The 27,590-nt window shown below is 56.7% G+C and overlaps 1 protein-coding gene across 1 annotated transcript; it reads left to right on the plus strand.

The window, feature by feature from the left end:
* Nucleotides 1-27,590, plus strand: SLC37A3 (solute carrier family 37 member 3). Its single transcript, XM_056124084.1, has 14 exons — nucleotides 1-155; nucleotides 2,942-3,056; nucleotides 9,264-9,356; nucleotides 10,701-10,784; nucleotides 11,298-11,443; nucleotides 13,921-14,017; nucleotides 16,515-16,599; nucleotides 16,952-17,112; nucleotides 20,657-20,798; nucleotides 22,493-22,594; nucleotides 23,029-23,076; nucleotides 23,701-23,852; nucleotides 25,263-25,328; nucleotides 26,441-27,590. The coding sequence occupies exons 1-14, from the start codon at nucleotides 67-69 to the stop codon at nucleotides 26,531-26,533; spliced, it is 1,473 nt and encodes a 490-aa protein (XP_055980059.1). The 5' UTR covers nucleotides 1-66; the 3' UTR covers nucleotides 26,534-27,590.

Genomic DNA, 27,590 nt, shown 5'->3' on the forward strand with positions numbered 1-27,590 from the left:
GAGGAGGAAATGACGTGACTGGGTCGCTCTCTGGACGTGAGGCCACAGCAGGACTGTCAGGGCAGCATGGCCTGGCCACGCCTGGTTCCCCGGGGCGCCGCGCCCTCCCGCCTCAGCCACCACCACGTGGTCGTCTTCCTGCTCACTTTCTTCAGGTCTGTTCTGGCGCTGCCCTGGGGCCTCGCGAGGGCTCGTGCGGGTGTGTGGTTGTGTGTGTGTTTGTGTCTGTCTGTGTCTATATGTTTGTCTGTGTGTGTCTGGCTGTGTGTGTGCCTGTGTATGTGTGTGTCTCTGTGTGTGTCTGTGTGTGTTTGTATCTGTGTATGTGTGTGTTTGTGTGTCTGTGCATCTCTGTGTATGTCTATGTGTGTCTGTATGTCTGTCTGTATGTGTGTTTGTGTCTCTGTGTGTGTCTGTGTCTATGCGTCTATCTGTGTGTGTGGCTGTGTGCCTATGTCTATGTGCCTGTGTATGTGTGTGTGTCTGTCTTTGTGTCTGTGTCTCTGTGTGTGTGTGTGTGTATGTCTGTCTCTGTGTGTGTCTGTGTATGCGTGTGTGTGTGTTTGTGTGTCTGTGCGTCTCTGTGTGTATGTCTGTGGGTCTGTGTGGGGGGGTGGCTGTGTGTGTGTGTGTGTGTGTGTGTGTGTGTGTGTCTGTCTGTCTGTCCTGGGCTGTGTAGGGTTTATGGGGATTTACTTTTTGGTGTTTGAACCTCCCCGGTGAGGCTCAGGAGTTACTCCTGACAGTGATGGGAGACCATATGGATGCCAGGGACCTGACCCAGGTTGGATGCATGCAAGGTGGATGCCCCATGCTCTGCACTATGGCTTGTGCTCCTAACCTGGGGGGGGGGGTTGGGCATGGTGTCCTGCTCCCTGGGTGCCCGGTCTGCCACTGACCCACTTCCCTAGCCTTGAGGGCGCAGGGGCTCGGGTACCCGTTTGTCATTTGCAGGCCTGCAGAGAGCTTGGGTGTCATGCTCGGAGTTTGGGGTGGAGTGGGGACCTGGGATGCCGCGGGACATCCCATGGGGCATAGGCAGCACCCTCATACGGAGTCTGGGGCTCCCCCAAGCACAGCCTAGGGCTGAAGCACTCTCCTTCCGGTCTGTTCCTTTATGAGGATCCAGGCCACGTGTTCTGAGGACATGCTGGACCTTGTGTCTGTGTGTAAACTGAGGCTGTTGGATTCCAGCTGGCTCAGGTCAGGAGCGGCCCCCATTGTCCTTCCTGGGTCACGACCCCATCACAAGGGCCTCACTCTGGTTCCTCCCGTCACTGGCCCATCAGGAGCTGCCATATGTTGCCCAGCGCTGGGCCTCTAGCTCTCCCGGGGTCTGCGTTGGCGGGTGCCTGGCTCTGGTGCCTGAGGTGCCCTGTGTGCTAGCGGGGGACCGTTGTTCCTGGGGCAGGTCCCCATGAGACCCTGGGCCTCTTCCCAGCCATCTGGGGATGACATACTCTTGGCTGTTGTGTGGGGCATCACTAAATCAGCTGTCCTAATGATTTCTTTCTCTCTTTTTTTTATTTTGGTGGGTGGTGGCAGGTACATACACCCAACAGTGCTCAAGGCTTACTCCTTTTTTTTTTTTTTTTTTTTTTGCTTTTCGGGTCACACCTGGCGATGCACAGGGGTTACTCCTGGCTCTGCACTCAGGAATCACCTCTGGCGGTGCTCAGGGGACCATATGGGATGCTGGGAATCGAACCCGGGTTGGCCACGTGCAAGGCAAACGCTCTACCCGCTGTGCTATTGCTCCAGCCCTCAAGGCTTACTCCTGGCTCTGCACCCAGGGATCATTCCTGGCAGTGCTTGGGGGACCTAGAGGATGCCAAGGATCGAATGTGGGTTGACCGCACCCAAGGCAAATACCTTACCCGTTATATTATTGCTCCAGCCCACATTCCCCCCCCCCTTTTTAGGGGACCACACCTGGCAAGGCTCAGGAGTCACTGTACACTCAGGAGTTACTCCTGGTGGTGCTCCAGAGACCAAGTGTGTTGAGAATCCGAGTCAGGCTCTGCGGGGTGCCAGGTGAGCACCCTCCCCGCTGCCCTCCTCTGGCCCCATGGTGATGGTTTTTGGAGATGGGAACCAAGGGTGCCAGCGGTAGTTCAGCTGTCAGGGGGTGTGCCTGCCTGGCATGTACCGACCCGGCTTCATTCCCAGCGCTAGGTGGTTCTCCGAGCCTTGCATCGTGGAGTGCGTTCTTGGGTCCCCCAGCATCCTTGGGGTGGCCCGGGTACCCCTGATGCCACAGAGCCTAAGCAGTATTGCATCCTCAAACTCTGGCACTGAACCACTGGTCCAGTGAGCTGAGATTTTTTTTTGGGGGGGGGGGGGTCATACCCAGTGATGCTCAGGGCTTACTCCCGACTTTGCCCTCAGGAATTACTCCTGGTGGTGCTTGGGGGACCATATGGGATGCTGGGAATCGAACCTGGGTTGACCCCTTGTAAGGCAAACACCGTCCCTGCTGTCCTATTGCTCTGGCCCTGAGCTGAGATTTCTGGTGGGGCCCTTGGACCCTCTGTGCACTGTTTAGGGCAGCCCTCACCTCCACCCTCCCCCAAAAGAGGACAGAACCAGCGAAATGCCTCTCCTTGTGGAGGAGCTGAGTGACATGGGGTGGGGGTGAGGTGTGGAAGGTGGCCCGCAAGCTGGGAGGGGACTTGGTCTCACGCTGCCCCTTAGGGTCGAGACAGGGCTGGTGTGAACCCTTAAGCAGGACTCTTTTTTTTTTTTTTTTGAGTGGGGAGGTTCAGGGAAACCCAGAAAGTGTCAAATGAGCGCTGCCAGGGGCCACTTCCGAGCACAGAGCCAGGAGGAAGCTCTGGGCACCTCTCAGTGTGACCTGCCTGGGCGCCCACCACTGAGTTCCATGCTTGGCATCTGCTCACCCGGCCCTGCCACTCACTGGTTCTTTCTCTCTCTCTGGCAGCTACTCCCTGCTCCACGCCTCGAGAAAGACGTTCAGCAACGTCAAAGTCAGTATCTCCAGGCAGTGGGCGCCCACCGCTGCCAATGCGTCCGCGTCAGTGGAACTGCCCGTCGAGGTAAGCGGCCGCGCTGGAGGGTCTCTGATGGACGTGGGGTGTGGTCACTCGCAGCTCATGCTCTATCCGGTGCTGGGGGCTGAGCCAAAGCCGCACACGTGCAAAGGCAGCTCTGTCCTGGCTCTGATCGGCCTCCGTAAAGGCTCCATGAGACCCCCGGCTCTGCCCACAGCCCCCTCAGTGACACTCCTGCATCTCAGCGACACTCCTGCTGGCTCTGCCGGCCCCGAGGAAGTGTCCCCTGGCAGGGACGCCCGGGAGAGCAGCGAGGTGTCTCTGCCTCCTGCAGGAACGCCGGTGTATGTGTCAGCCCGGCTGCGGCCCCTTTAAGGAGAGCCGCTTGTCCCTCATGCAGGGACTTTGTGCCGGGCTCTCTGTTTACTGAGCATGTCCTGGCCCGACAGCTTCCCTCATTCTGGCTTCAGCAAGCCCCGTGGCCGAGGAATTCATGCGAGTTCTGTCAGGGCCAGTTCGGAATTAGCCTGGTAGCTTCGTGTTTCCGGCCATCAGGGAGGGCAGAACTGAGTGTTTGTGGCTTTCTTTCTCTGCCCCGAAAGGACAGGTTTTGTCTGCTGAGGCCCATGCCTGGGAGTGCAGTGACGAGTATGGTGGTAGCCGGGAGTGCAGTGATGAGTATGGTGGTAGCCGGGAGTGCAGTGACGCGTACAGTACAGTGGAGGCTAGGGGTGCAGTGATGAGTTGGTGGTAGCCAGGAGTGCAGTGACGAGGACAGTGGTGGCTGGCAGTGCAGTAGTGAGTACAGTACAGTGGAGGCTGGCGGTGCAGTGAGGAGTACAGTGGTAGCTGTGGGTACATTGATGAATATAGTGGTGGCTGGCAGTGCAGTGACGAGTACAGTCCAGTGGCAGGTGGGGGTGCAGTGGCGACTGGGGGTGCAGTGATGGATGAGAGTACAGTGGCGACTGGGAGTACAATGACGAGTACAGTGGCAGCTGGCCATGCAGTAATGAGTACAGTACAGTGGTGGCTAGGGATGCAGCGACAAGTACAGTGGTGGCTGGGGGTGCAGTGACGAGTACAGTTGCTATTGGGACTCCAGTGGGTTCAGCGGCTGGACAGCTTGCCTGCTCCTTTTGTGCTGCCGACCCCATGGTTGTTTCCCCTTGAGCGTCTTGTGGAGACTTTCTGGTTGAGAGTGGGGAAGTCGTCTTCTTCTTCTTCTTTTTTAATTTTAATGTAGGAGTGTTGCTCGTCTTCTTTTTTTCTTTTTGAATTGAATTTTTTAAAAGTTGTTCACAATCATTTCTTACATTCAGTATTCCAACACCAATCCCACCACCATTATACCTTCCCACCATCACTATTTTGAATTTTCCCACCACCACCCCAAAAGCAGGTCCTAAATAATTTAGTTTGTAATTGCTTGTTAGGAATAATTAGCTAAAAATGATCCCAGGTGGGTGAAGATTGTTGTATTTCACCCTGGAACCATCAAGCCCTTGTATATGAGATTACTGACATGTTGTTATGGTTGATCCTTTGGGTGCTTATGTGTGTATATGTATATATACATATATATGTATATACGTATGTGTGTGTGTGTATATATATATAAAATATATATATTTTGATCGGGATGAGATCAGTTGCTTTCCTCTTTACACTCCATCAAACATGGTGTGCTACTCTTGGTACATCAGTGGCATAGAGTATGAGATTCTGTGGCCACACACTCCCAAGAATTTCTAACTTTTAAATAGGATGATACAGCTGCAGATAATTTTTTTAACAGGATGGTGACTTTTGGGCCAGGAAACATCTCTGCAGCTTGTGGCTCTCTTCCGAGATTTATTTATGAGTCTCTGGATCATGGCTGTTTGTGAGCTGATATGGCACCAGAGGCTGTTCATGAGTGTGACTGCCAGGCTCCGAGAAGAACAGGGAGATGGGGGGAGGGCACCCATCCCTGACTCCTTGAGAGCCTGGAGATTTCGGTCACAAAACATGCATACCTGGGCTTTTCAGCAGATTCATTCTCATGGATGAGGCTTGTCCTGAGTCTGTGGAGATTGGCCGTGAGCATGGCGGTGATTGGGTTCTGGAGGTTTTCAGCTGCCGGGGGTCTGTTTAGGACTGGTGGGGAACTCGCGCGCCACCCCCCCCCCCCAGGTGCCCCAGATGAGACTCAGCCTGGTGTGGAGGCATCTCTGCAGCTTGTGTCTCTCTTCTGAGATTTATTTAAGGGGGAGGGGGGATTCTTTAGGATCAGGAAGTATCAGTTGAGTCAGAATTCAAAAAATATTCTGTGTTGGGCTGGAGCGATAGCACAGAGGGTAGGGTGTTAGCCTTGCACGTGGCAGACCTGGGTTCAATTCCCAGCATCCCATATGGTCCCCTGAGTACTGCCAGGAGTAATTCCTGAGTGCAGAGCCAGGAGTGACCCCTGTGCATCACTGGGTGTGACCCAAAAAGAAAAAAAAAATTCTGTGAAGGCTATCACAGCTCTGGGCAGAGCACATGTTTTTGTTTTTGTTTTTTTTTTTTTTTGAATTTTATTTTCATAAAGTTGTTCACGATAATTGATTCAATATTTCAACACCAATCCCACCACCTCTCAAGCCTGCCTCAAAGGCAGATGCTAGATAACTTATTTTGTATTGCTTGTTGTGAATGGCATGAGATGTTGCGTGGCTGCGCCCTCTTGGACTTCAAATTTTTAAATGATTAGGATCCAGAGAAACCTCTGTAGCAAGCTACTTAGTTCTGAGATTCATCTGTGAGTCTGTGGATCATGGCCGTTCACGGTCACAGTGCTCCCGTTATTCATAGATTTGCTCGAGCGGCCCCAGTAACATCTCCATCATGAGACTTGTTTCTGTGTTTGGCATACTGAATACATCATGGGTAGCTTGTCCGGCTTTGCCGTGAGGGCGAGATACTCTCGGTAGCTTGCCGGGCTCTCCGAGAGGGGCGGAAGAATCGAACCCGGCTTGGCTGGGCTGGCTGCATGCAAGGCAAACGCCCTACTGCTGTGCTATTGCTCCAGCATGACCGTTAGTGCCCTTAAATGGCACCTGGAGGCAGTTGTGGGTGTGATAGCCAGGACCCCATAGGGGCGGGGAGATGGGAAGGAGCAGACTGTCCCCGATCCCTTGAGGCCTGGAGTTTGCAGTCGCTGGTCCCACCTCCTTGGGTCTTTCATTGGGTCCTGGAGTAATTCCTGAGTGCAGAGCCAGGAGTGACCCCTGTGCATCACTGGGTGTGACCCAAAAATATTCAGGGGGCAGGTGGAGGTACGACACCTGCTCCTGTCTGAGGCACCTGGTGAGATCAGCCTGGCACAGGGCCCAGAGGCATCTCTGCAGCGAGCTAGAGCACAAGTTTTGTGTAGGTGAGGCCCTGGGTTCGGCCCCTGTCACCTCCTCACACTGTTTCATCTGTGTTTAAATGCTCTTTTCTGTTTATATATGTGGTTTCTTTCTTTCTTTCTTTCTTTTTTTAATCTTCGCTCGCTTGGGAGCTACCTAATGATGCGGTGCTGAGGATTGAACTCAGGGTGTTGATCACGCTGGTGCTTTACCACTTGAGCCATATCCCTACCCCCCATTTGGTTTTGCAAAGTGATTTTTCCCCCCTTTTTCTTTTCTGGACCACACCCAGCAGTGTTTAGCGCTTACTCCTGGCTCTGTACGCAGGGAACAATCCTGGCAGGCTCAGGGGACCATTAGGGTGCCAGGGATCGAATCTGGGTTGGTGATTCTTGGGTTACTCCTAGCTCTGCACTCAGGAATCACTCCTGGCGGTGCTCTGGAGACCATCTAGAACACTGGGGTTCAAACTTGGTCAGCCGCAAGTGCCTTACCCACTGTACTGTTTTTCCAGCCCCTTAAGATATTTTTAAGCGAATGAAGTAAACTCAGAGTTGAATGATGCTTGATGAAAAATGGCTTTTGAAACGCCCGCCAAAAGGCACTTAACCAGGAAAGTGGCTTTGATTTAAACTCGTGCCCGGCCTCCCCGTGTCTGGATTCAGAGAAGGCCAGGTTCTCCGTCTGAGTCTGAACTCAGTCTCCGCAGTCTATAGGGCAGACCTTGGGAGTTTTGAAGAGAAGTACCCTTTCTTAGATACATAGTGTCCAGGCGAGACTGTTAATGCCTCTTCCCTAGTTGGCGTATCCATCTGTGGGGCTTCATCAAAACAGGACAAGTAGCAATTTCTTAAAGGTTAGCTACAAGGTAACTAAAACTGAAACAGTATCAATTAACTTTTTATGCCCTTTCATGCCCTTCCAGGCAGATCCATTTGTCTGTTTTGTTCTAGGACCACTCTGGAAGAGAGCCCCCCCCTTCACTCTTTCTGTGGGCACAGCTCTGAGGCGTTGGGCGGCTCAGGGGTGACCCCTGGTGGTGCTGGGGACCATATGCAGGTGGGGGATTGACCCCTGGTCATATGTGCTCCAGGCAGGCACCTTAACCCCTTACTGTCTCTGCTGCCCTCATTTCACTCTGTCTTTCTTGAGGCAGGACCTACCAGATGCCCAACTGTGAATAATTACCAACTTGTCTGTTATTTATTTGGTTTTATTTTTGGGGGGTGGAGAGGGTAGGGCTACACCTGGCGGTGCTCAGGGCCTCTTCCTGGCTCTGTCCTCGGGAGTGACCCCTGGCAGTGCTTGGAGGACCAATTGTGGTGCAAGGCTTAGGCTGCGGTCAGCAGCTTGCCAGGCAGGCCTCCTGTATTCTCTCTGGCCCTTGCCTGTCGTTCTTCGAAGGAGAACTTTCACAGCCTGCGGCCTAGGCTGATGCATAACTCCTTCCGCTGTACAGAAATGCCCTTTGTCCTCTCACAGCCGAATCACGGGTATGAGTTTTCTGGCTTACGTATGAACTGGTCGTGACGGGGCAACTGAAACCTCATGGGAAGGGGGGCGTTCCCGGCTCGTTCTTCACGCCGTACCGAGGTCAGGAGTTGCCTCCCCACGAGCGGCTCTCCGGCACGGCCATGGCTCCAGAAGTACAGAACCAATCTCATAATTATCTGACTCTCAGCAGAAATACTTCAAGGCTTAATAAGTAAAATACCAGAAATCCAAAATCGCGGCTGTGCGACATCATTTGGTTCTTCTAACCAGCTGTAGAAAACAAATTATTTCACAATGCCTTTTCAGCATGTCAGATTGGGAGGTGTAAACTCTAGATAGTAATGGTATATCTTTTGTCGAAACAATGAATCTAATCAAAGTAGATAGAGTGTTAACTAGAGTTCATCTGCCTCACAGGCATTGGGAGGGTTGGGGGAGTCTATTGGGGTTCTTGGTGGTGAAAAATAAGTATTGGTGAAGGGAAATGTGTTTGATAATTGCATGACCGAGACTTAAACCTGAAAGCTTTGTAACTTTTTCCACAGTGATTCAATAAATTTAAAAAAATAAAAAAGAGTTTTCTGGCTTATGGAATGCAGTTAATACTCTGTCACTGCATCAAAGCCTTTTTTTGTTTTTTTTTTTGGGGGGGGTAGGGGTCCATACCTGGTAGTGCTCAGGTCACTCTCAGTGGTGCTTGGGGGCCCCTGTGGGTGCTGGGGCGCTAACCCAGCTTCCTGCCCCGGGACTGAGAGCACGGAGCTCTTTCTCTGGTCCAAAGACATCCTTTGGAAAAGCCAGGTGAGGCTCTGGAATGCTAGTCCAGTGGATGAGATGGCTGGCCTTACCCGCAAGTGACCCGGGTTCAATCCCCGGCACCCCATGTGGTCCCCTGAGCCCTACCAGGAGTGATTCCTGAGTGCAGAGCCAAATGTGACCCGACCCATCCCCTTTCCTCACCATCCCCCTTCCCCCCACAAAAAAAGCCATGTGAAGGGTCAGGGCTATATCAGCTGACCTTTCTTGGGTGATGCCCTGGCTTCCAGCCCCACCATCTCTCGTCCCATCAAGTTGAAAAAGAAGCCAAGGGAAAGTGACTTTCCCCCTTTAGTTACTGAGAATGTATGGCGGTAAAGAGTGTCCCGATCAGGACCCCGGGTTGTGCTACTCCCGATGGCTCCTGGGCCCGAGTGCCACCCCCCACTGCCCCTGCCCCTGCCGAGGAATCCCCGAAGCAAAGAGGCGAGTCCCAGATGGGCCTTGCGCACGTTTCCCTCTGGATGCGAGTGTAGGTGCGGGTGTCACTGTGTCTGGGGAGACCGCGGCCCCTTTCCCTGGGAAGGCTGTCGGAAAGCGACTGTGACGCGTCCGTGTCTCACTGTAGATCTGGAGCCGCAATCACCTGTTCCCCAGCGCAGAGGAGGCCACGCTCTTCCTCGGGACACTGGACACCATCTTCCTCTTCTCCTATGCTGTGGTGAGTTTCACAGGCAGGGCGGCGAGGTGAGGAAGGTATGAAAGGAAATGACGGCTCTAAAGCCAGGGATGACGAGTTTCTTGATGGCGCAGGATTCAGCGTGGCTCAAGTTTTTCTTTTGTGACCCTGCCGTGCCCTTCACTCCCTCATCATCCCTCTCCCCATCCCTCCATCCATCCCTCTTTTCGTCTACCCTGTATCCATCCATCTGCGGAGAATAGCCCCTCAGCACTGCCGGATGTGACCCCCAATAAACAAAAAGACAGGGGTCCATCCGTTCCCCCTTCCTTATTCCATCTGTCCAGTCTTTGTCTGTCTGTCCATCTTCACCCATCCACCCCTCTCTGCCTCCATCCACTGATCTCTCCTTCCCTCCCATCGATCAGATGCACATACAGAGTGCCTGGCTGTGAGTTGGAGGTGGGACCAGTCCACTGCGCCCTCAGTGGTTGGGGAACCCCTCTACCCAAGTTCAGTCCCTGAAGGAACCGGGCTTGAGAGTCCTGTAGCTTCAGGGAGTGTCAAGGGGTTTCCCGATACAGCACGTGCATCTCCCTGGGATGTCCAGAGTAAAATGAGTCCTTGATGGGACACACCAGTAATATTTGCTCCCATTGGTCACCTGGAGCAGGAAGCCGTGGGCATAGCAGCTAGAGTGAGGCCCCAGGCCTGGGGTGTGTCTGGAGACTGGGAACAGGGCAAGAGCCAAGGAGAAACATTTAAGCTTTCCCACACAATCTCAGTGGCCTGACTTGACATAACAAGTGTGTGGCCCTTGGTTGGCTTTGGCCTTTCAGTTTCTGCCACTCTGAGGGCACTGAGCAGAGACAGAACATTCTAATAGTACAGCAGGTAGGGTGCTTGCCTTGCATGCTTACCAACCTGGGTTCATTCCCCAGGATCCTGTATGTTAACCCCACCCTGCTCCCCTCCGAGCCCCGCCAGGAGTAAGCCCTGAGCACCACTGGGTGTAGCCCAGAAACCAATAGAACATTAATGGCCCCTCTCTCCAGCTCTCTGCCCTGCAGAATCAGGGTCAGACATGGGCCTTGAGCTGTGGTTCTGAGGACAGGGTAGAATAGGGTGTCACCCCAAATGCCTCCCGCCCCCCACTGTGGGGGACAGCCATTAGTCCATCCCCCAGGGTGAGAGCCCATGTATCCACAGCTTTGGCCAGGCTTCGTCCTTGGCTGTCATTTATTGCTCCATTTCCTTCAAGGAGGATGGGGGGGGTCCTGCGCCCCCAGGCTTGCCTCAGATGTCCGAGCGGCGGGGTAGCTTGCAGCAGGCCACCTGCGGCTGCTCCGAGCCCCTAGGCGCCTCGTGATACCGGCTCACTTTCAGGGCCTGTTCATCAGCGGCGTCGTCGGCGACCGGCTGAACCTGCGATGGGTGCTGTCCTTTGGCATGTGCTCTTCTGCGCTGGTGGTAAGTGGCCACGGGCCGTGGCGTCCTCACTGCCCCCTGCCCAGCGGTCACTGCCCTTTCATACTGGAGACTGGGAACAGGGCAAGAGCCAAGGAGAAACATTTAAGCTTCCCCACGCGATCTCAGTGGCCTGACATGACATAACAAGTGTGTGGCCCTTGGTTGGCTTTGGCCTTTCAGTTTCTGCCACTCTGAGGGCACTGAGCAGAGACAGAACATTCTAATAAATAGTACAGCAGGTAGGGTGCTTGCCTTGCATGCACCTTGGCGGGAGCCCAGAGCCCGCCTCTGGGTCCCGCCCCTTCCGCCCCCTGCTGTTCGCCCCGCCCCTTCTGGCCCACCTCTTCCGCCCTGGCTGCTATCAGGTCCGCCCCTTCCTGCCTCCGTGCTGTCTGCCCCGCCCTTTATACCCCGCCCCTTCCGACCTCCCCGCTGTCGGGCCCACCCCTTCCGGCCCGCCCCCCCAGGCTCTCCCTGCTCCCTGTCCACTCGTGCCCGTGGCCATCCCTGCAGGTGTTCGCCTTCGGCACGCTCACAGAGTGGATGCACTTCTACAACAAGGGGCTGTACTGCTGCCTGTGGATTGTGAACGGCCTGCTGCAGTCCACGGGCTGGCCCTGCGTGGTCGCCGTCATGGGCAACTGGTTCGGGAAAGCCGGGTAGGCCACCGCCGTCCCCCCATCCCCCGGCCCTGGGTCTGCTGGATGCCGTGGAGAGCCCTTCGGGAGCGGGTTCTCAGCGTGGGGGGAGGGAGGTGGACAACAGTGGTGCAGTTCTAGCTCATGGGACACTCAGTGCTTGCTCCTGGGTCACTGTCAGATTCTGAATGAGGCCAAGGCCTGTCCTTTTTTTTATTTAATTAAAAAAGATTGTTTTTGGGTCACACCCAGGGGTGTTCAAGGTTACTCCTGGCGATGCTGGAGATCATAGGGGGTGCTGGGGATTGAACCCAGGTCAGACATGTGCAAGGCAAGCACCCTGCCCATTGCACTACCCAGCCCCAGCCCCCAGTACTGTCTCTCCTGGCGATAATTTTGTTGTTGTTTTTATTTGGGGGCCTCAGTTAGTTTCCAGTCCCCCGACTCCTCACAACTCTGTAGCCATCCATTGTGTACTGACAGCTTCAGGATCTGTTCGGTAGCTGGGCACACCTTGAGTGCACCTCTAAAGCCATCACCACGGTGAAGATGAAGATATGTTTGTCTCTCCCCAAATTTCCCTCAGTTCCTTGGTGATTCCTCCCTTCCATTGCTGTCTCTAGGCAACTCCTCATCTACCTTCTGTCACTTTAATTTGCATTTGCAAAAATTTATAGAAATGGGCTTGTACAATATGTGCTCTTTCTTTTCTCCTTCATTTGGCATAAATTGCAGACCACACCTGGCAGTGCCCAGGGGTGTCCCACAGCTCAGTGCTCAGGGATCACTCCTGCTGGTGATCAGAGACCATGAGGTATCGGGAGTTAGACCCAGGGCCACACACGTGCAAGGCAAGTGCTCTAACACAGCCATATCATTGCTCCTGGCCCTGCTTTTGAGATTGATTTATGCGTGTGTTGGTGGTTCATTCCTGTGCCCCAGTTTTCTCTTCTTCAGCAGAAATGGCTGATTTATTTACCTGATGATGAGCATTTGGGCCGTTTTCAGTTTGGAACTCATACAAAGCTATTGAGAACTTCGGGTATGAATCCACAAGCAGACTTACACCTTCCTGTCCAAAAAAATTGGCACTTCAGACTAGCATGGTTTGGTCACAGGCAGCTGTGTGCTTTGTCTCTAAGAAACTGTCAGCTAGGGGCCAGAGCAATAATTGAACAGCAGGCAGGCCGCTTGCCTGCCTTGCACAAGCCTATTGGGGTTCCAATCCTGGCACCTCATATGGTCCCTGAGCCTGACCAGGAGTGATCTCTGAGCACCTCCAGATGTGACCCCAAACCTCCGCCAAAACAAATGTGGCAGCGCTTCCACAGGGGTGCCCACTAGCCTGCCCGCTTGCAGTGCAACACAAGTCATCCCTGCCTCGGGTGTCCAGCTGGGCTAGTGCCCTGGTTGTGGGACACATCACTGCAGTGTCAGAGAACATTTTTTCCTGTGCTTACTCCAGCGGGTGTTTGGTGAAGAGCCGTTAAAATCTTTCCTTCCCTTTCAGAAGCCTTTTATTTGAGGTAATTGCCCATTAATATTTCACTGCATGGTCTCTTCTCCAGTTATTGTATTTTGAGAGTTCTTCACATTCCTGAAACTCCATCCTTCCTTCCTTGCTCCCTTCCTCCCTCCCTCCCTTCCTCCCTTTCCTTCCACCTTCCCTTTTTCCCTTCCTACTTCCCTCTTCCCTCCTTTAATCTTCCCTCCCTCCCTCCCTCTCTCCCTTCCTTTCTTTCTCTCCACTTCCACCCTTGGCAGGTGTGGGGGGTCGGTACTGGGGCTGTTTCTGGTTCCTTGCTCAGGAGTGGCCCCTTGCAGTGCCTTGGGGACCATCTGTGGTGCCCACGATTTGAACAGGATCACGGCTCACGTGATCGGGGCAAGGCACAAGTACCTTCTCTCCTGTACTCTTTCTCTAGTCTATACTGCATCTTTGTGGGGAACTCCTATGCGCGTTTTCTCCCACTTCGTGGCTTATGGTTTTTAAATTCTCTTGGGGTGGGATGCTGGAGAGAAGTACAGGGGTATGGTGATCACCTTGCTTGCTCGAGGCTGACCTGGGTTCTAATCCCTGCACCCAGCTCCACCAGGAGTGCTCCCTGAGCACAGAACCAGGCATGACAGCCCTGAGCACTGCCGGGTGTGGCCCTGAAAACAAAACAAAATTTCCTTCCTTCACATGTCTTCTGAGGGTCCCCAAGTTGAACTCCATTGTAGCATCTTAGCAAGAAGAGACCTGATTCCCCCCCCCCACCCCCACTCTTTGGGATATTCGGGAAGTATCTTACTAGAACAGAATGCAAATTGCCCTGTGAACCTTTGCTCTTCGGCGGTTGCTTTAAAATCTTTCATTGATGATCTTCGACGGTGCGGGGTGTGGGGTGGAACCCGGGGCCTCACACAGCTGAGCCTGCTGGTTGCTGGGTTGTTCTGCCCTGTACTGCCCAGAGCGGACCCTCTAATCCCGGGGTCCTCCCTGTCGCCCTCCGCAGCCGTGGCGTGGTCTTCGGCCTCTGGAGCGCCTGTGCCTCGGTGGGGAACATTCTCGGCGCGTGCCTTGCCTCTTCTGTCCTGCAGTATGGCTACGAGGTAGGTGTTTCCTTCCGCTTTTTCTTGAGCATTATCTTATTATTTTTTGTTTTGTTTTGTTTTTGCTTTTTGGATCACACCTGGTGATGCACAGGGGTTACTCCTGGCTCATGCACTCAGGAATTACTCCTGGCGGTGCGTGGGGGACCATGTGGGATGCTGGGAATCGAACCTGGTCGGCCGCGTGCAAGGCAGACGCGCTACCCACTGTGCTATTGCTCCAGCTCCATGTATCTTGTTTTCTAATGAATAATTCGGGGGCTGTGGAGAGCTGCCAGGGTGTTGTGCAGAGAGAGAAAGAGCATGGCGGGGAGGGCACTCGTGTTGTTGTCGGCGGCCACCCCGGGTTTGATCCTTGACTGCCTATTTTGGTCTCCTGCGCCCCGGCAGGCATGGGCTCACACTGGAAACCAAGTGAAATAAGAACTCCCGGGCGGCACAGCCCCCCCGCCCCTTCCCACTGCAGCGTGTCCAGTGTGGTTCTGGGCGTGGTTCTCCACTCTGGCACAGCTCGGTAGTAGCAGGAGCTCCGTGACCAGCGGTGGGGCCGAGGTTCAGCTGGGTCAGCTGGTGAGTGAGGGACAGGCCTTGCAGGGGGGAGATGATACAGGGGACCGGCCCACAGGGAAGGATTTGCTCAGAGCAGTGGCGAGCGGTGCCGGGGGTCAAAGCAGTGGTTTGTACCAGATATAAGAAAAGTGTGGGTGCCGGGCCCATGGGAACCGGTTTGGGGCAGGGGTGCGGGTGCTGGGCCCATGAGAGCCAGCTCAGGGGGCAGGGGTAAGGGTGCTGGGCCTGTGGGAGCCAGCTCAGGGGGCAGGGGTGCGGACACCGGGCCCTCGGAAGCCAACTTAGGGCAGGGGTGTGGGTGCCGGGCCCTCGGGAGCCAACTTAGGGCAGGGGTGCAGGCACCTGGCCCGCAGGAACCAGCTCAGCAGTAGGGGTGCGGGCACCGGGCCCGAGGGAGCCTGCCCAGTGGGCAGAGGTGTGGGCTTCAGTCATAGCAGGTTCAGGTTCCGTCCCCAGCACTGCCGGGAGCGGCCCCCACGCCCTGAGCTGGGAAAAGCGTCTGCGCCTCTAGGAGTAGCCCCAAACTGAAGAAAGTGGAGTTACACAGGGCCGAAGAGGGTCCTGAGGCTCCAGGGTTTGTCTTGCAACAGGCCAGGGTGCTGGTCTGAGTCCCCCAAGCACTGCCTGGCATGGCCCTGAGCACTACAGGGGTGACTCAGAAACTCATGTATGTGTGTGTGTGTGTGTGTGTGTGTGCACGCGTGTCTGTGTGCGTGTGAGTGTGTGTGTGTGCGCACATGTGCCCGTGTGTGCGTGTGCCGGCTCGTGTGTTCCCCCGCAGTCTCCATCAGAATAAGTGAGGCATGGCCCTGGGCCTGTGCTGGGAACCGAGGGCTGGGTGGGGGTGTCGGTGGCCTCCATCTGCCTGCCGACTCCCTTTCAAACGTCAGTAATTCCAAGTGGCTCTTCCGACAGCAGATGAATCTGTCAGCAGCTCCTCTTGGTGGCTGCATGGGGACTCCCGGCCAGTCCAGGCTCGCAGTGTGTGTGTGTTTGTGTGTGTGTGTGTGTGTGTCCAGCTCGCTCTGTATGTGTGTGTGTCTGTCCAGCACCTCTGTGTGTGTGTGTGTGTGTGTGTCTGCTGTATTTCCTGGCTCTTGCCCCCATCTTTGACTTCGGGAAACATTTGGGTTTCTCAGTTTTGTTTTGTTTCATTTTTTTGCCATTGCTTTGCTAAAAAAAAAAAAAAAAGAAAGAAAAATTCAGATCCTTTCTCCATGCCTGGGTCCGAGAAAGTCATTTCTGCAGGTGGCCCTCAAAGGGCCTGATGCTCGCCTTCCTCAGCCCCCTTCTCTTCGCTCTTGCCCCCTGTCCTGAGATCTGGCCGGTGTTGACCTCAGCTCTGTGGGGGTGGGGATGTGGCTTTCCAGCCCTTCCTGCGAGACTGGCCTTGCCGCCTCATCCCTGCTCTCTCCACGCCGCCCCTGCCTCGCCCCTGCTCTGTCCACGCCTGCTTCATCCATGCTGCCCCTGTGCCTTGCCCCTGCTCCTGTTCACACTGCCCCTCTGCCTCACCCCTGCTCCGTCGACGCCGCCCCTGCCTTGCCCCTGCTCCTGTCCATGCCTCCCCTTTGACTCACCCCTGCTTCCGTCCACGCCGCCCTTGTGCCTCACCCCTGCTCTGTCCATGCTGCCCCTCGGGTCCGGGCTCTGACTTGGTGCCCGCTGCCTTTTCCGGCCACTCCCTGGGTGTGGAACACTCGGACCTTGGCATCCTGGAGGCTGTGGCGCAGATTCTGGGAGCTGGTGCTCGTTCCCAGGTCACGAGCGACTGGACGGCCCGGGGCAGGAGCAGAGCCCACTCCAGTGTCAGGCTCAGTGTTGGGGGGTGGGGGGTGGGGCTCTCCTTCCTGGTTTTGGGCTTCCCCTGGGCCTCGTGATCCCTCGCGGGGCCCTTGTGGCCATCCCGCCATGTCCTCTCTCGCAGTACGCCTTCCTGGTGACCGCAGCGGTGCAGCTCGCTGGTGGGATCGTCATCTTCTTTGGGCTCCTGGTGTCCCCGGAAGAGATTGGTGAGCGATGGGGACTGTCCCCTGAGGGCTGTGGGCTGAGTGCTGCCTGAGGCGGGGGAGGGTGCGTGGGTGTGGCTCACACGCTCCCCGCGAGGCGGCAACAGTGGGGACCCTGGCCAGACCCCAGTGTCACCAGTGTGTGGCCGCGTGCGCTAACTCGCCGGCCGTAGCGGCTCCCCAGCTGTCTCGGGCAAAAAAAGTGGCGCGGAGTTGAAGCTGCTTCACTCTGAAGACGGACTGCGGGGCCTGTGTATGGGGCGTGTAGGCCCCCGGACCCCGGGGTCTGACCCGGGATCCCCCAGTGGCGGCCCCTCGTTGAGGGCGCATCCTAAGTGTGGGCGGGGTGTTCCAGAGCTCGCCGAGGAAGACTCGCACCGGCCGCTCATCGGTGGGACGGAGAATGAGGAAGAGGATGAGCGCAGTTACTCCATCCAGGAGGGCGCAGCCGACCCCGCCCCGCCCGCCAAGGCCATCGGCTTCCATCAGGCTTGCTGCCTCCCCGGCGTCATCCCGGTAAGCCGGTTGCACACGTGTGCAGACCCGGGCGTACACACGCGCACGCACACAGCCTCCCCCTCCTGCCCCGACTGTGGGCCTCCCTTCAGCCCCGTCCTCCGCTTCCTGGTCAAGCCTCCTGCGTGCAGTGCTTCACCTCCCTCAGATACATCATTTAAAAAAGCACTGCAGGGGCTGGAGCGATAGCACAGCAGGTAGGGCATTTGCCTTGCACGCAGCCGACCCGGGTTCGATTCCCAGCATCCCATATGGTCCCCCAAGCACTGCCAGGAGCCATTCCTGAGTGCATGAGCCAGGAGTAACCCCTGTGCATCGCCGGGTGTGACCCAAAAAGCAAATAATAATAATAATAATAATAATAATAGTTAATTAATTAAAAAGCACTGTAGCACTGTCCTCCCGTTGTTCATCGATTTTGCTCGAGCGGGCCCAGTAACGTCTCCATTTTGAGACTTGTTGTTACTGTGTTTGGCATATCAAATACGTCACGGGGAGCTTGCCAGGCTTTGCCGTGTGCGCGAGATACTCTCAGTAGCTTTCCAGGCTCTCCGAGAGGGACGGAAGAATCGAACGTGGCTCAGCCGGGCTGGCTGTGCGCAAGGCAAACGCCCTACCGCTGAGCTATTGCTCCAACCCCATTTAAAAAAATGTGATTTTTTTTTTCCAGAGGAAGCGTGTATTGTGCTCCTCAGCTCGCTTCTATCTTGTCACCGCCAAAATGGGAAATCGTATCTGCTCTCCTAAGCATGATAGGGGTCTGCAAACTAGGGTGTGTGTGTGTGTGTGTGTGTGTGTGTGTGTGTTTGCCAGCTAAGGTTTCCAGCTCTCGGGACCCGGGGAGAGGAGGGCCATGGTGCCGTTCAGCCTCTCTGCCCCGACCTTTCAGTTCCTTAGGGCAAAGGAAGGCCCAGATGAAAAATGAGGCTTTGCCTGTTTTGTCCCTGTAGACCCTGACCTTGAAGTGGCAGAAGGTGGCCACGCTGCTGTTTAGGTGGTTTTTTATTTTTTATTTTTTTTGGCTTTTTAGGTCACACCCGGCAATGCTCAGGGGTTTACTCCTGGCTCATGAACTCAGGAATTATTCCTGGCAGTGCTCAGGGGACCCTATGGGATGCCGGGAATCGAACCCAGCTCGGCCGCGTGTAAGAGAAGTGCCGTACCCACTGTGCTATCGCTCCAGCCCCCACGCTGGTATTCAGAGTAGAAGGGGCCCGTTGGAAGGAGTCTAGACACGTATGCACACAGCACGACCGGGGAGCCTGGCCCCCCCAGGGAGAGTCGGGAGAGAGGCAGGAGAGACGCCGTTCCCTATGGGAGTGCGCTGGAGTGCAGGCCCAGAGGCCTGGCTTCTGTTCCCAGCTGCCCCACTGGCCCTGGGGAGCAGTCTGTGTCCAGCTTGCCCTCCCTGGGGGTGGGAGATTTGATGTTGGGACCCCTCCGCCCCCAGGCGTGCTTCAGCCCGGGCCCTTCTGTTCTCTCGTGCCTCCAGGTGAGCACTGACTTAGAATACCAGCACAGCCTGTATCTCAGCCCTCCCCCAAATGACCTGGGTGATGTAAGGAAAGTGGCTGGCCCCTACTTGGGCTACAGGCTGGATTGGTTTTTTTTTTTTTTCTTTTTCAAGCTCATTCACCTGACCCTGAAGGCTTCATTCACCCTTTTTCAAGGTAGTGATTAAAACTTCCCACTGGTAATTAGTTCCCGAGACAGGACTGAACGAGGGCTGCCCAGATGTGGCTCTTCCTTTGCCCGCCGCCAGCCATTGTCCCCTGCCATGGGCAGGGAGGTAAAGGAAGTGGACCTCGGGAATTCCTTTGTCGGTCACAGGCTATCTGGACAAAATGCACTCAGCTCCCGGGATGTGGCCCTCGGGGCAGGGCCGGCTGCTCCTGCCAGGGACGCCGCTGAGCCAACTGGTACCCAGGGAGTTATTGGCCATGCAGGAAAGAGCCTGTCCTGGAGAGACGCCCTTTGAAGTCGGCCCCCGCGTCTCCCCCTCTCTCTTCTTTGATGCTGACCGTCAGGATTTCCTGGGGATGGTGTGGGGGATGTGGGACTCCACCGGCCACCCTCAGCCCCGCCCCAAGTCAGGCCTGAGGGCTGCCGTCTTTCTTTTCTGAGTTAGCGAGCAATTCCCCAGGGAGCCACTGGGTGTGGCCGCACTGACCCCTGGAGGTGGGCGCGTGGGAGCGGCTTTCCTGGGGGGCTTTGCTTGGTCCCAGAAGCTCATTTGGTCAGTTGTTTCCTGTGCTCCTTGGTCGCTGAGCCAGAAGACCAGAGAAGGCTTGGCCACCTCTGATGTTCGGCCAGGGGGAGCCGTGGCGGGGGCCGAGTTTGTTTGCCCTGGTGGCAGCTCTTCTGCATCCCGGAGGCCTTGATCTGGGTCCTACTACAGAAATCAGAAAAAGTGGGGCTGGAGTGATAGCACAGTGGGTAGGGCGTTTGCCTTGCACGCGGCCAGCCCGGGTTCAATTCCCAGCATCCCATATGGTCCCCTGAGCACCGCCAGGAGTAATACCTGAGTGCATGAACCAGGAGTAACCCCTGTGCATAGCCGGTTGTGACCCAAAAAGCAAAAAAAAAAAAAAAAAAGAAATCAGAGAAAGTGCCCTGTCCTGTTGGTTCAAAGCTCTGGTTTGCATCTACAGAAGAATTGAAGGTAGAAAAACCTGGGGACAATTCAGGAATAGTGATAGATGTTGATTGCTTTGGTTTTGGGATACACCCAGCAGTGCTCAGAGCTTAGTCCTGGCTCTGCCCAGGAATCACTCCTGATGGGGCTCAAGGGACCTGTGGGTGCTAGTGATTGAACCCAGGTCGGCTGTGTGCAAGGCAGGCGCCTTATTCGTTGTACTATCGCTCTGGCTCCGTCATGTGTGTTTTGTGTTTGAAAGGCTTCCTGTGTAGTCTTTCCAGAGTGGAAGAAAAGAGTGAGGTTAGCAAAGCCTGGCAAATTGGGATGAGTACAGATGGCTTCCAGGAAGTCCCGGTGTTATTCATCCTGAATGTGTCTTTGGTTTTGCTTTTCATTAAGAAATAATTTTTTTAAGTTTACTTTTCTGTTTTAGGGGCCTGAGCAGTAGTACAGCGGGTAGGGCATTTGCCTGCTTGCCACCAATCCAGGCTCAATCCCCAGCACCCATGTGGTTCCCTGAGCATCCCAGGAGTGATTCCAGAGCCCAGAACCAGGAGTGAGACCTGAACACCGCTGGGTGTGGCCGAAACTTCCTGTACAACCCTTGCACGCTCCTCCTCCCCCAGTTGATTTACTTTTCTTTATTCTTTTTTTTTTTGGGGGGGGGGTCACACCTGGCAATGCACGAGTGTTACTCCTGGCTCTGCACTCAGGAATTACTCCTGGCGGTGCTCAGGGGACCATATGGGATGCTGGGAATCGAACCTAGGTCAGCTGCGTACAAGGCAAACGCGCTACCCACTGTGCTATCTCTCCAGCCCCTCTGCTACAGTATTTTCTCTTTCAAGTGTCGTGCTTTTCAGTTGCGTTCCGAGTCGCAGTGCTGAGTGGCGTGTTTCCTTGCAGTACTCGCTGGCGTACGCCTGCCTGAAGCTGGTGAATTACTCCTTCTTCTTCTGGCTGCCCTTCTACCTGAGCAACAACTTCGGGTGGAAGGAGGCTGAGGCAGACAAGCTGTCCATCTGGTACGACGTGGGCGGGATCATCGGTAAGGCCCGCGAGGCGTCTTCTCTGTGCCGTGAAGAGGGACTCACTCGCCACCTGCTCTGGCTTCTGAAACCTGGCCGGTGGGCCTCGGGGGCTGGAGAGAGCCACGGTGGGCCGAGCGCCTGCTGTGCGTGCGGGGACTCTGGGTTCAGTCCCCGCCACCACATGAATCCCCCCCAACACCACTGGGTTTCTGAGCAGAGCCAGGAGTGCCCCCCAGCACCACCCGGTGCGTCCCCGAAACAGAACGCAGCAAAAGGTTTGCGTCCTTGGTCAGCAGCTATTGGGCTGGAGCTATAGCATCGCTGCTTGCCGTGCCAACTCAGGTTCCAACCCCTGGCATCCTATACGGTCCCCCGAGCACCGCCAGGAGTGACCCCTGAGTGCAGAGCCAGGAGTTAAGCCCTGAGTACTGTCGGGTGTGTCCGAAACAAAAAACAGCAATAACCAAAAAAAAAAACAAGTCCCAGCTCTTTCCCTCAGCAAGCAGCCAAACCCAGAAACCGAGACAGGCCCTGGAGGGCGGTGTGGATTCCTAGGCTCCCCGTGGTCCCGGGGGCACCCTAAATGGGACCATCTTGCTTCCCAGCTGCTGTCTTCACTCTGCAGCCGAGTGGGGGTCAGCAGCTCAGCCTGTGAGTGTCCGCTGTCCGACCCCGCATGTCTGTCAGCCCTGGCCAGAGAAGTGAGACACACAGAATCGCGGAGTACCTGGAGATTCCGTGGCAGGGGTCAGAGCAGTACCAGGGACTCATTTATTTATTTATTTGTTTATTCTTTTGCTTTTTGGGTCACCCCTGGCGATGCACAGGGGATACTCCTGGTTCTGCACTCAGGAATCGTCCCTGGTGGTGCTCAGGACCATATGGGATGCTGGGACTCGAACCTGGGTCGGCCGCGTGCAAGGCAAACGCCCTACCCGTGGTGCTATCGCTCCAGTCCCAGACTCATTTATTTTTGGTGGATGAGTTTGGGGCCGCCCGCGAAGGTGTTTGCCTCCTGATGAGTTGCCCCTCGCGGTACCAGGACTCGAACCTGCATCGGAAGCTTGCGCCCATCCTCTCCTTGAGCTGTCTCTCTGGACCACACCCCCCCTTTTTTTTTTCCATTTTTTTGGGTCATAGTTGGTGATGCTCAGGGCATACTCCTGACCTTGCACTTAGAAGTTCCTCCTGGCAGTGCTGGGGGGGGGGGGGGGGGACCATATAGGATGCTGGAGATCGAACCCGGGTGGGGCAAGCGCTCTCCCCACCGCACTGCCTCTCCAGACCCCAACTGCCCATCCCCCCTCCACCCCTGCACAGGATTCAGGTGAAGGCTTCAGCGGGGTGAGAGGGGCTTCATCGATGGCGGGTGCCCGGGTGTGTTTCGCTTCTTTCGTTTCCCGGGGTCTGATTTCTGGCGTTTTTTGCCTGGCGATGAACAGTTGAGGAACCTTCCCAAAGGGAATTCGTGGAGGAAGGCTGTTTCATTTCTTTTGGGTTGGGGGGGCGGCATGACGACCCAGCAGGGCTCACGTGGGCCTGGGCCCCGCTCCTGGTGGGTCTCAGCCACTGTCATCATTCATCCAGGCCCCAGGTGCTGGCGAACCCGCTTGGTGTCAGGGACCGAACCCCCCCCCCCCCCGCCCGGCCCCGTGGGCAAGTCCTGTGGGGGAGGCCTGGGTGGGCTGACCCTGCGTCCTCTGCGCTGTAGGTGGGATCCTGCAGGGCCTCATCTCCGACCTGCTGCAGAAGCGTGCGCCCGTGCTGGCCCTCAGCCTGCTCCTGGCCATCGGCTCGTTGGTGGGCTACAGCCGTGAGTACCCCTCAGAGTCGCCCTGGACCCGCGGTGGCTACTGAGGGTGGGAGGGGGCTAGGGGGGTGGTGGACAAGTGCCAAAGGCGTTCCATATTCTGGGGGGGCCTGCGGTCAGCCACTCTCATTTGCTGCCCCCCCCCCCCCCAACCTCCCTCTCTGCTGAGCTGGCAGGGCTGCTTTGTGGCCTGGCTCCAGGGGGACCAGCCGCACAGCCAATAAAGCCATAAAAGGGGGCGGGCCCTGCGGTAATTAGTGGGTTCCCAGCCATCCCTCCCACCACCCGCCCTGGGAGTGGGGGCCCTTTCGGCTTCTTAAGGGCTCATTAGCTGGCAGCCAGAGGCAAGGCTGGTGGGGGGGTGGGGGCCACTTCCCTTTGTTGTCTGGGGAGGTCCTGGACCCCTGGCCTGCCCTGAAACCAGGCTTCTTCCTCAGGCTCTCCCAACGACAAGTCCATCAACGCCCTCCTGATGGCCGTGACAGGTATGGGTGGCGCCCCTGGATGCCTCCCAGAGTAGGAGTGGGGGGTGGGAGGTGTTCCGGAGTGTCCTGAAAGCCTTCCTGCTTCTGCCCTGGGCTGGTCAGTCCAGTGACTGCCCTCCCCAGCCCCCCCTCCTCCATGCTCTGTGAACTGGCCAGCTGAGTGGCCCGGAGCATCGTGGCAGGCCTGTGCTGAGGCATTTGAAGTGGGCGCGCGTGGCAGACGTAGTGCCACTGAGGCCGCACCAGGCCTGCTACGTAGTTCCGGCCCCGGGCCTGTCCATGTGCTGGACCACCAGAAGCAAGAACTTCTGCTTCTGGTGTGGCCGAATGGGACCAGTCAGCCCCGTCGCAGAATTGCGCGTGTTCAGCTGGTCTCGCTCTTTTTCACACGGTCTCCTCTGGTTTCTCCTGAACCACAGTCACAATCCGGGGAGACACCAGAACCGTCGGGGGCCGCTTAAAGACGGTCACCTGGGAGCCACCACCCCCGGGGACCGTCCCCCTCCCTTTTTCCGGCCATCCTGGCTCGGCTGCTGGCACAGCCCCTGCCTGCTGATGCCTGGGGGTGGGGGCTGAGGTGGCCTTCGCGCTCGGGGCTTGATGGCTTTCTGTCTTTGTCCCCAGGGTTCTTCATCGGTGGCCCCTCGAACATGATTAGCGCTGCGATCTCTGCGGACCTGGGTCGCCAGGAGCTGGTCCAAGGCAGCAGCGAGGCCCTGGCCACCGTCACGGGCATCGTGGATGGGGCGGGGAGCATGGGTGCCGCCGTGGGCCAGGTGAGTGCGCGGCGCCTGCCTCGGGGCTCCAGCAGGTGGCGCTAGTGCGCCGGCGTGAAGTCCTGGTGGCCCCAGATTCCAGCCTCCTGCAGAGGGTTCCGGCCACACTTACTCTAGCTCCCTTCCGCTGTGACCCCCAGGGCCTTCTTGTTTGCAACGGGGCAACTCACTCCTGCCCTCCCGGTAGGCCCCGAGCGAGTCCTCCCCAGCCCTGCCCACCTGCACAAACTTACACACCTGCCCCTGCCAAGTCCCTGCAGGCTCCAGCCACTCTCTCTGCTGCCTCGGACTCCAGCCAGCCCAGCAGTGTCCAGTGTCCGGCCCCTAGCCGAGCACAGCTGAGCCTGCTGCGGGCTGGCGGTCTTGGTCCTGTGTTTGTTTTCATGGGCCTCTCCTGAGCACTTCTAGGCATACCCCCCCACCCGCCAAAATAAATAAAATGTGTTGTTTGGGGCAGGGGGCAGGCCGGAGTGCGGGCTTGAATGCACGTAGTCTGGAGCCCCAGTGGCCTCCTGGGCCGGGTGGAGCCCAGGGCAGAGTATGGCTGGGAGGGGCCTGGCATCCCCCCTCTCCCCCAACACTGCGCCCCTTGTATGAGTAAAGGAGACCCGCAGCCCGAAAGGCCCGTGGCAGACCTTGTACCCGGCCCCCAGGATGCCCGGCGTGTGCTCTGGCCGGCGCCTCCCCAGCTGAACATTCTGTGCCAATGAGCGTAGCTGCGGGGCACAGATTAGATACCCCCCCCCCCCGCCCCTGTCCTGAAGAATATTGCTGAACAAGAGTGTTTTAAAAATGAACATTTGCATCAGCTGTATGTAGGGAAAACTCGGTGCTTCTCGGGCGGGGGAGGGGGGGCATGCCTGATGCTGTTGCGGGAGTCCTCCCTGGCCTGTGCTCCCTCTGCTCCTGGGAGTGCTTCAGGCACCACGTGCTGGGGATTGAACCTGGGTCCGTGTCCAGCCCGTTGAGTCCTCCCTCTGACCCTTGGTCCCCGGGGTGAAAGATAAGACCCCCCCCCAAGGGACCCGAGGTGCTTCCTCTCCTCTCCACAGCTCAGTGAGTGAGCGGGAACCCTCCGAGGGCACCCCCAGCAGTGCTCTGGGATGACTCCTGGCTCTGTGCTCAGGGTTCAGTCATGGTGGGTATTAAGGGGACCCTGTGGGATGCCGGGGATTGAACCCGTGTCAACCGCACGCAAGGCAAGTGCCTTGCTGCTCTACAGTTGCTCCGGCCCCTCTTGACACCACATTTGTACCTGGGCCTGATCAGCTCCAGAAGGGAAGGTCAGGGCGTGCCTGCGGGAGCACGGTCCAGCGCCACCTCCTCCTCCCTGAGCCCTCAGACGGTGGGGACCCTCCCCCCCACCCCATCAGGTCTGATTTCTTTTTTTCCTTTCTTTCCCTCCTGCAGTGTTTAGTGTCTCTGATCCAGGACAACTTCGGGTGGATGTGGGTTTTCTACTTCTTCATTGTCATGGTAAGTGCGTGCTTTAAAAAAAATCTTTTTTTTTAGATCCGAAGATTCTCTTCTTAATTTAGCTCAAAGCCTGTCCATCAGTCGCTTCTTAAACCAGCAGCAAGGGCCCTTGGGGAAAAGCCACGTTTTGATAAATCTAAGACACCTCCTCCTTTCAGGCAGGAAAGGAAGGGCCCCTCTCTGTAGGCTTAGCCTTTGACCTTTGACTCAGGAGTACCAGTTGGTCAGTGGCCTCTTCCAGAGCATTCTACCTGTTTGGTAGAATGTGGAAATTCTGTCAGCAATTGCATTGGGCACCGAACAAGCCTCCGCCCTGTGGAGGGTGCTAGTGTGTGTCTGTGGCGGGGGGGAGGGTCTGGACCCAGGCCTCGGGGGACAGCTCTGTGGGGGCCAGGGGTGCTTTCTCACTTCCAAAAACGGGGCCTCAGACTCTGCTGCGTGGACCTCCACACCATCTTGCGAAGTCCCTCAGGGAGAGCTTGTGAGGGGATCAAGCAGAAACTGCCGCAGGGACTCACGGGTGCTGAGGCCTGTCTCTGCTTTAACCTCAGCCCCAGGCTGTGTCCACTCTCCCACTCTCCCTCTGACCATTACTTCATTTGGGTAACTTTGCTGTCTCCCCCCCATTTTTTGTCCACCCCACCCCTGGTGATTCTTAGGGGTTACTCCTTTTTTTTTTTTTTTTTTTTTTTTTTTTTTGCTTTTTGGGTCACACCCGCCAATGCACAGGAGTTACTCCTGGTTCATGCACTCAGGAATTACTCCTGGCGGTGCTCGGGGGACCATATGGGATGCTGGGACTCGAACCTGGGTCGGCTGCGTGCAAGGCAAATGCCCTACCCGCTGTGCTATTGCTTCAGCCCCTCAGGGGGTTACTCCTGGTTCGGGGCTCAGGTGCCAGGGCTTGAACCTGGGTCAGCCGGAAGCACGGCGAGTGTCCTACCCACTGGACTACCCGGCCCCTCGTTCTCTGCCTGTGGCGACCGGTGTGTTTCATGAGACTGACTCTTCCCGGAGTCGCTTCCTCGTTCCTCCCTGCCCGACTCCCGCGGCTGGGGCAGAAAACGAATCCCCTTGTCCTCACGGCGCCTGCCTCTCTTTCCTCTTGGCAGATCAGCTGTACGAACCTGTTTATCTCGCCGCTCATCGTGCGGGAGATCCGGCATCTCGTGCAGAGGCAGCAGACGCACGCGCTGAGCGAGTGACCGGCGCTTGCGGGACAAGCGCTGCGAGAGCCCCTCGCCCGGGCCTGGCGTTTCTTGAAAACCCCCCTCGGGGGCTGTCTCTGGAAGCCCCCGGCATCACCAAAGCTCGGGTGTCCCCCCATGGTGCTGAGCAGCCCTGAGGCCGGGCTGTGTTTTTACACTACAGGAATCACTGCTTCTTCTCCTTTGGGATTCTGGGGCCAGAGCCGGTGCCGATCGGGGCACACTCATGGCTCTACACTCGCGGGACCGTGCGTGGTGCCAGGGATTGAACCCGGGCCGGCTGCATGGCAGGCCGGCACCTCCCCCGCCGACTCTACAGGAATCACCGTGGATGATTTGGATTGCCGATGCAGAGCGCGCTGGATACCCTGCGTGCCTGCCCATACTTGGGCTGGTCCTGCTCCTTCCGGTGCCGCTGGGTCTCCAGCCTGGGAGCTGCTGCTGACCAGGAGGTTCCCGTGCCGGGCCAGTGGGGCCTCTGCCAGCGGCAGGCGGCCGTGGTGGACCAGGGACCGAGATGGACTCATCTTGGAGGCTTCCCGTCCACTGGAGCGGCCAGGCCGGAAACAGACATCCCGGGGGGCACGAGACTCTTGATTTCTCTGAACTCTGGCTCACAGGTCCAGGGGCTTGGTGTGGTGTCGGTATCTGTCTCCTGTTGCACCTTAAGTTCTCGGGGGGGGTGGGGGTGTCCCCTGCAGCAGACGGGAGGTGGAGAAAATGGAGACCCCCCTCTTTGCAGACTTTTGACCTGTCACTGCCTCCATCCCGGGGCTGGAGGGCCGGCCAGCATCTCTTCCTGGGATTGTGGACGGCACGTCTCCAGGGAGATGAATTTTGTCTGCTGGCTGTGGACGTTTGAAGGTCGTCCGTGCGGAGGCCTCAGATCCTTCGGCAAGCTGGGAGGAAAGCGCGCGCGGATTCTCTGAAACGGGGTGTGGTCACGGACTCGCTCGCGTGTTAAACTGAGCCCAGCGGATTTCCAATCAGCTGGCTACTGACACAAAGGGAACATAGGAAACAGGAAGAGAAAATAAAGCGGCTTTTGTATCAA

Source organism: Sorex fumeus, unplaced genomic scaffold (genome assembly GCF_029834395.1).
Source record: "Sorex fumeus unplaced genomic scaffold, SorFum_2.1 ptg000048l, whole genome shotgun sequence".
Classification (NCBI taxonomy): Eukaryota; Metazoa; Chordata; class Mammalia; order Eulipotyphla; family Soricidae; genus Sorex; species Sorex fumeus.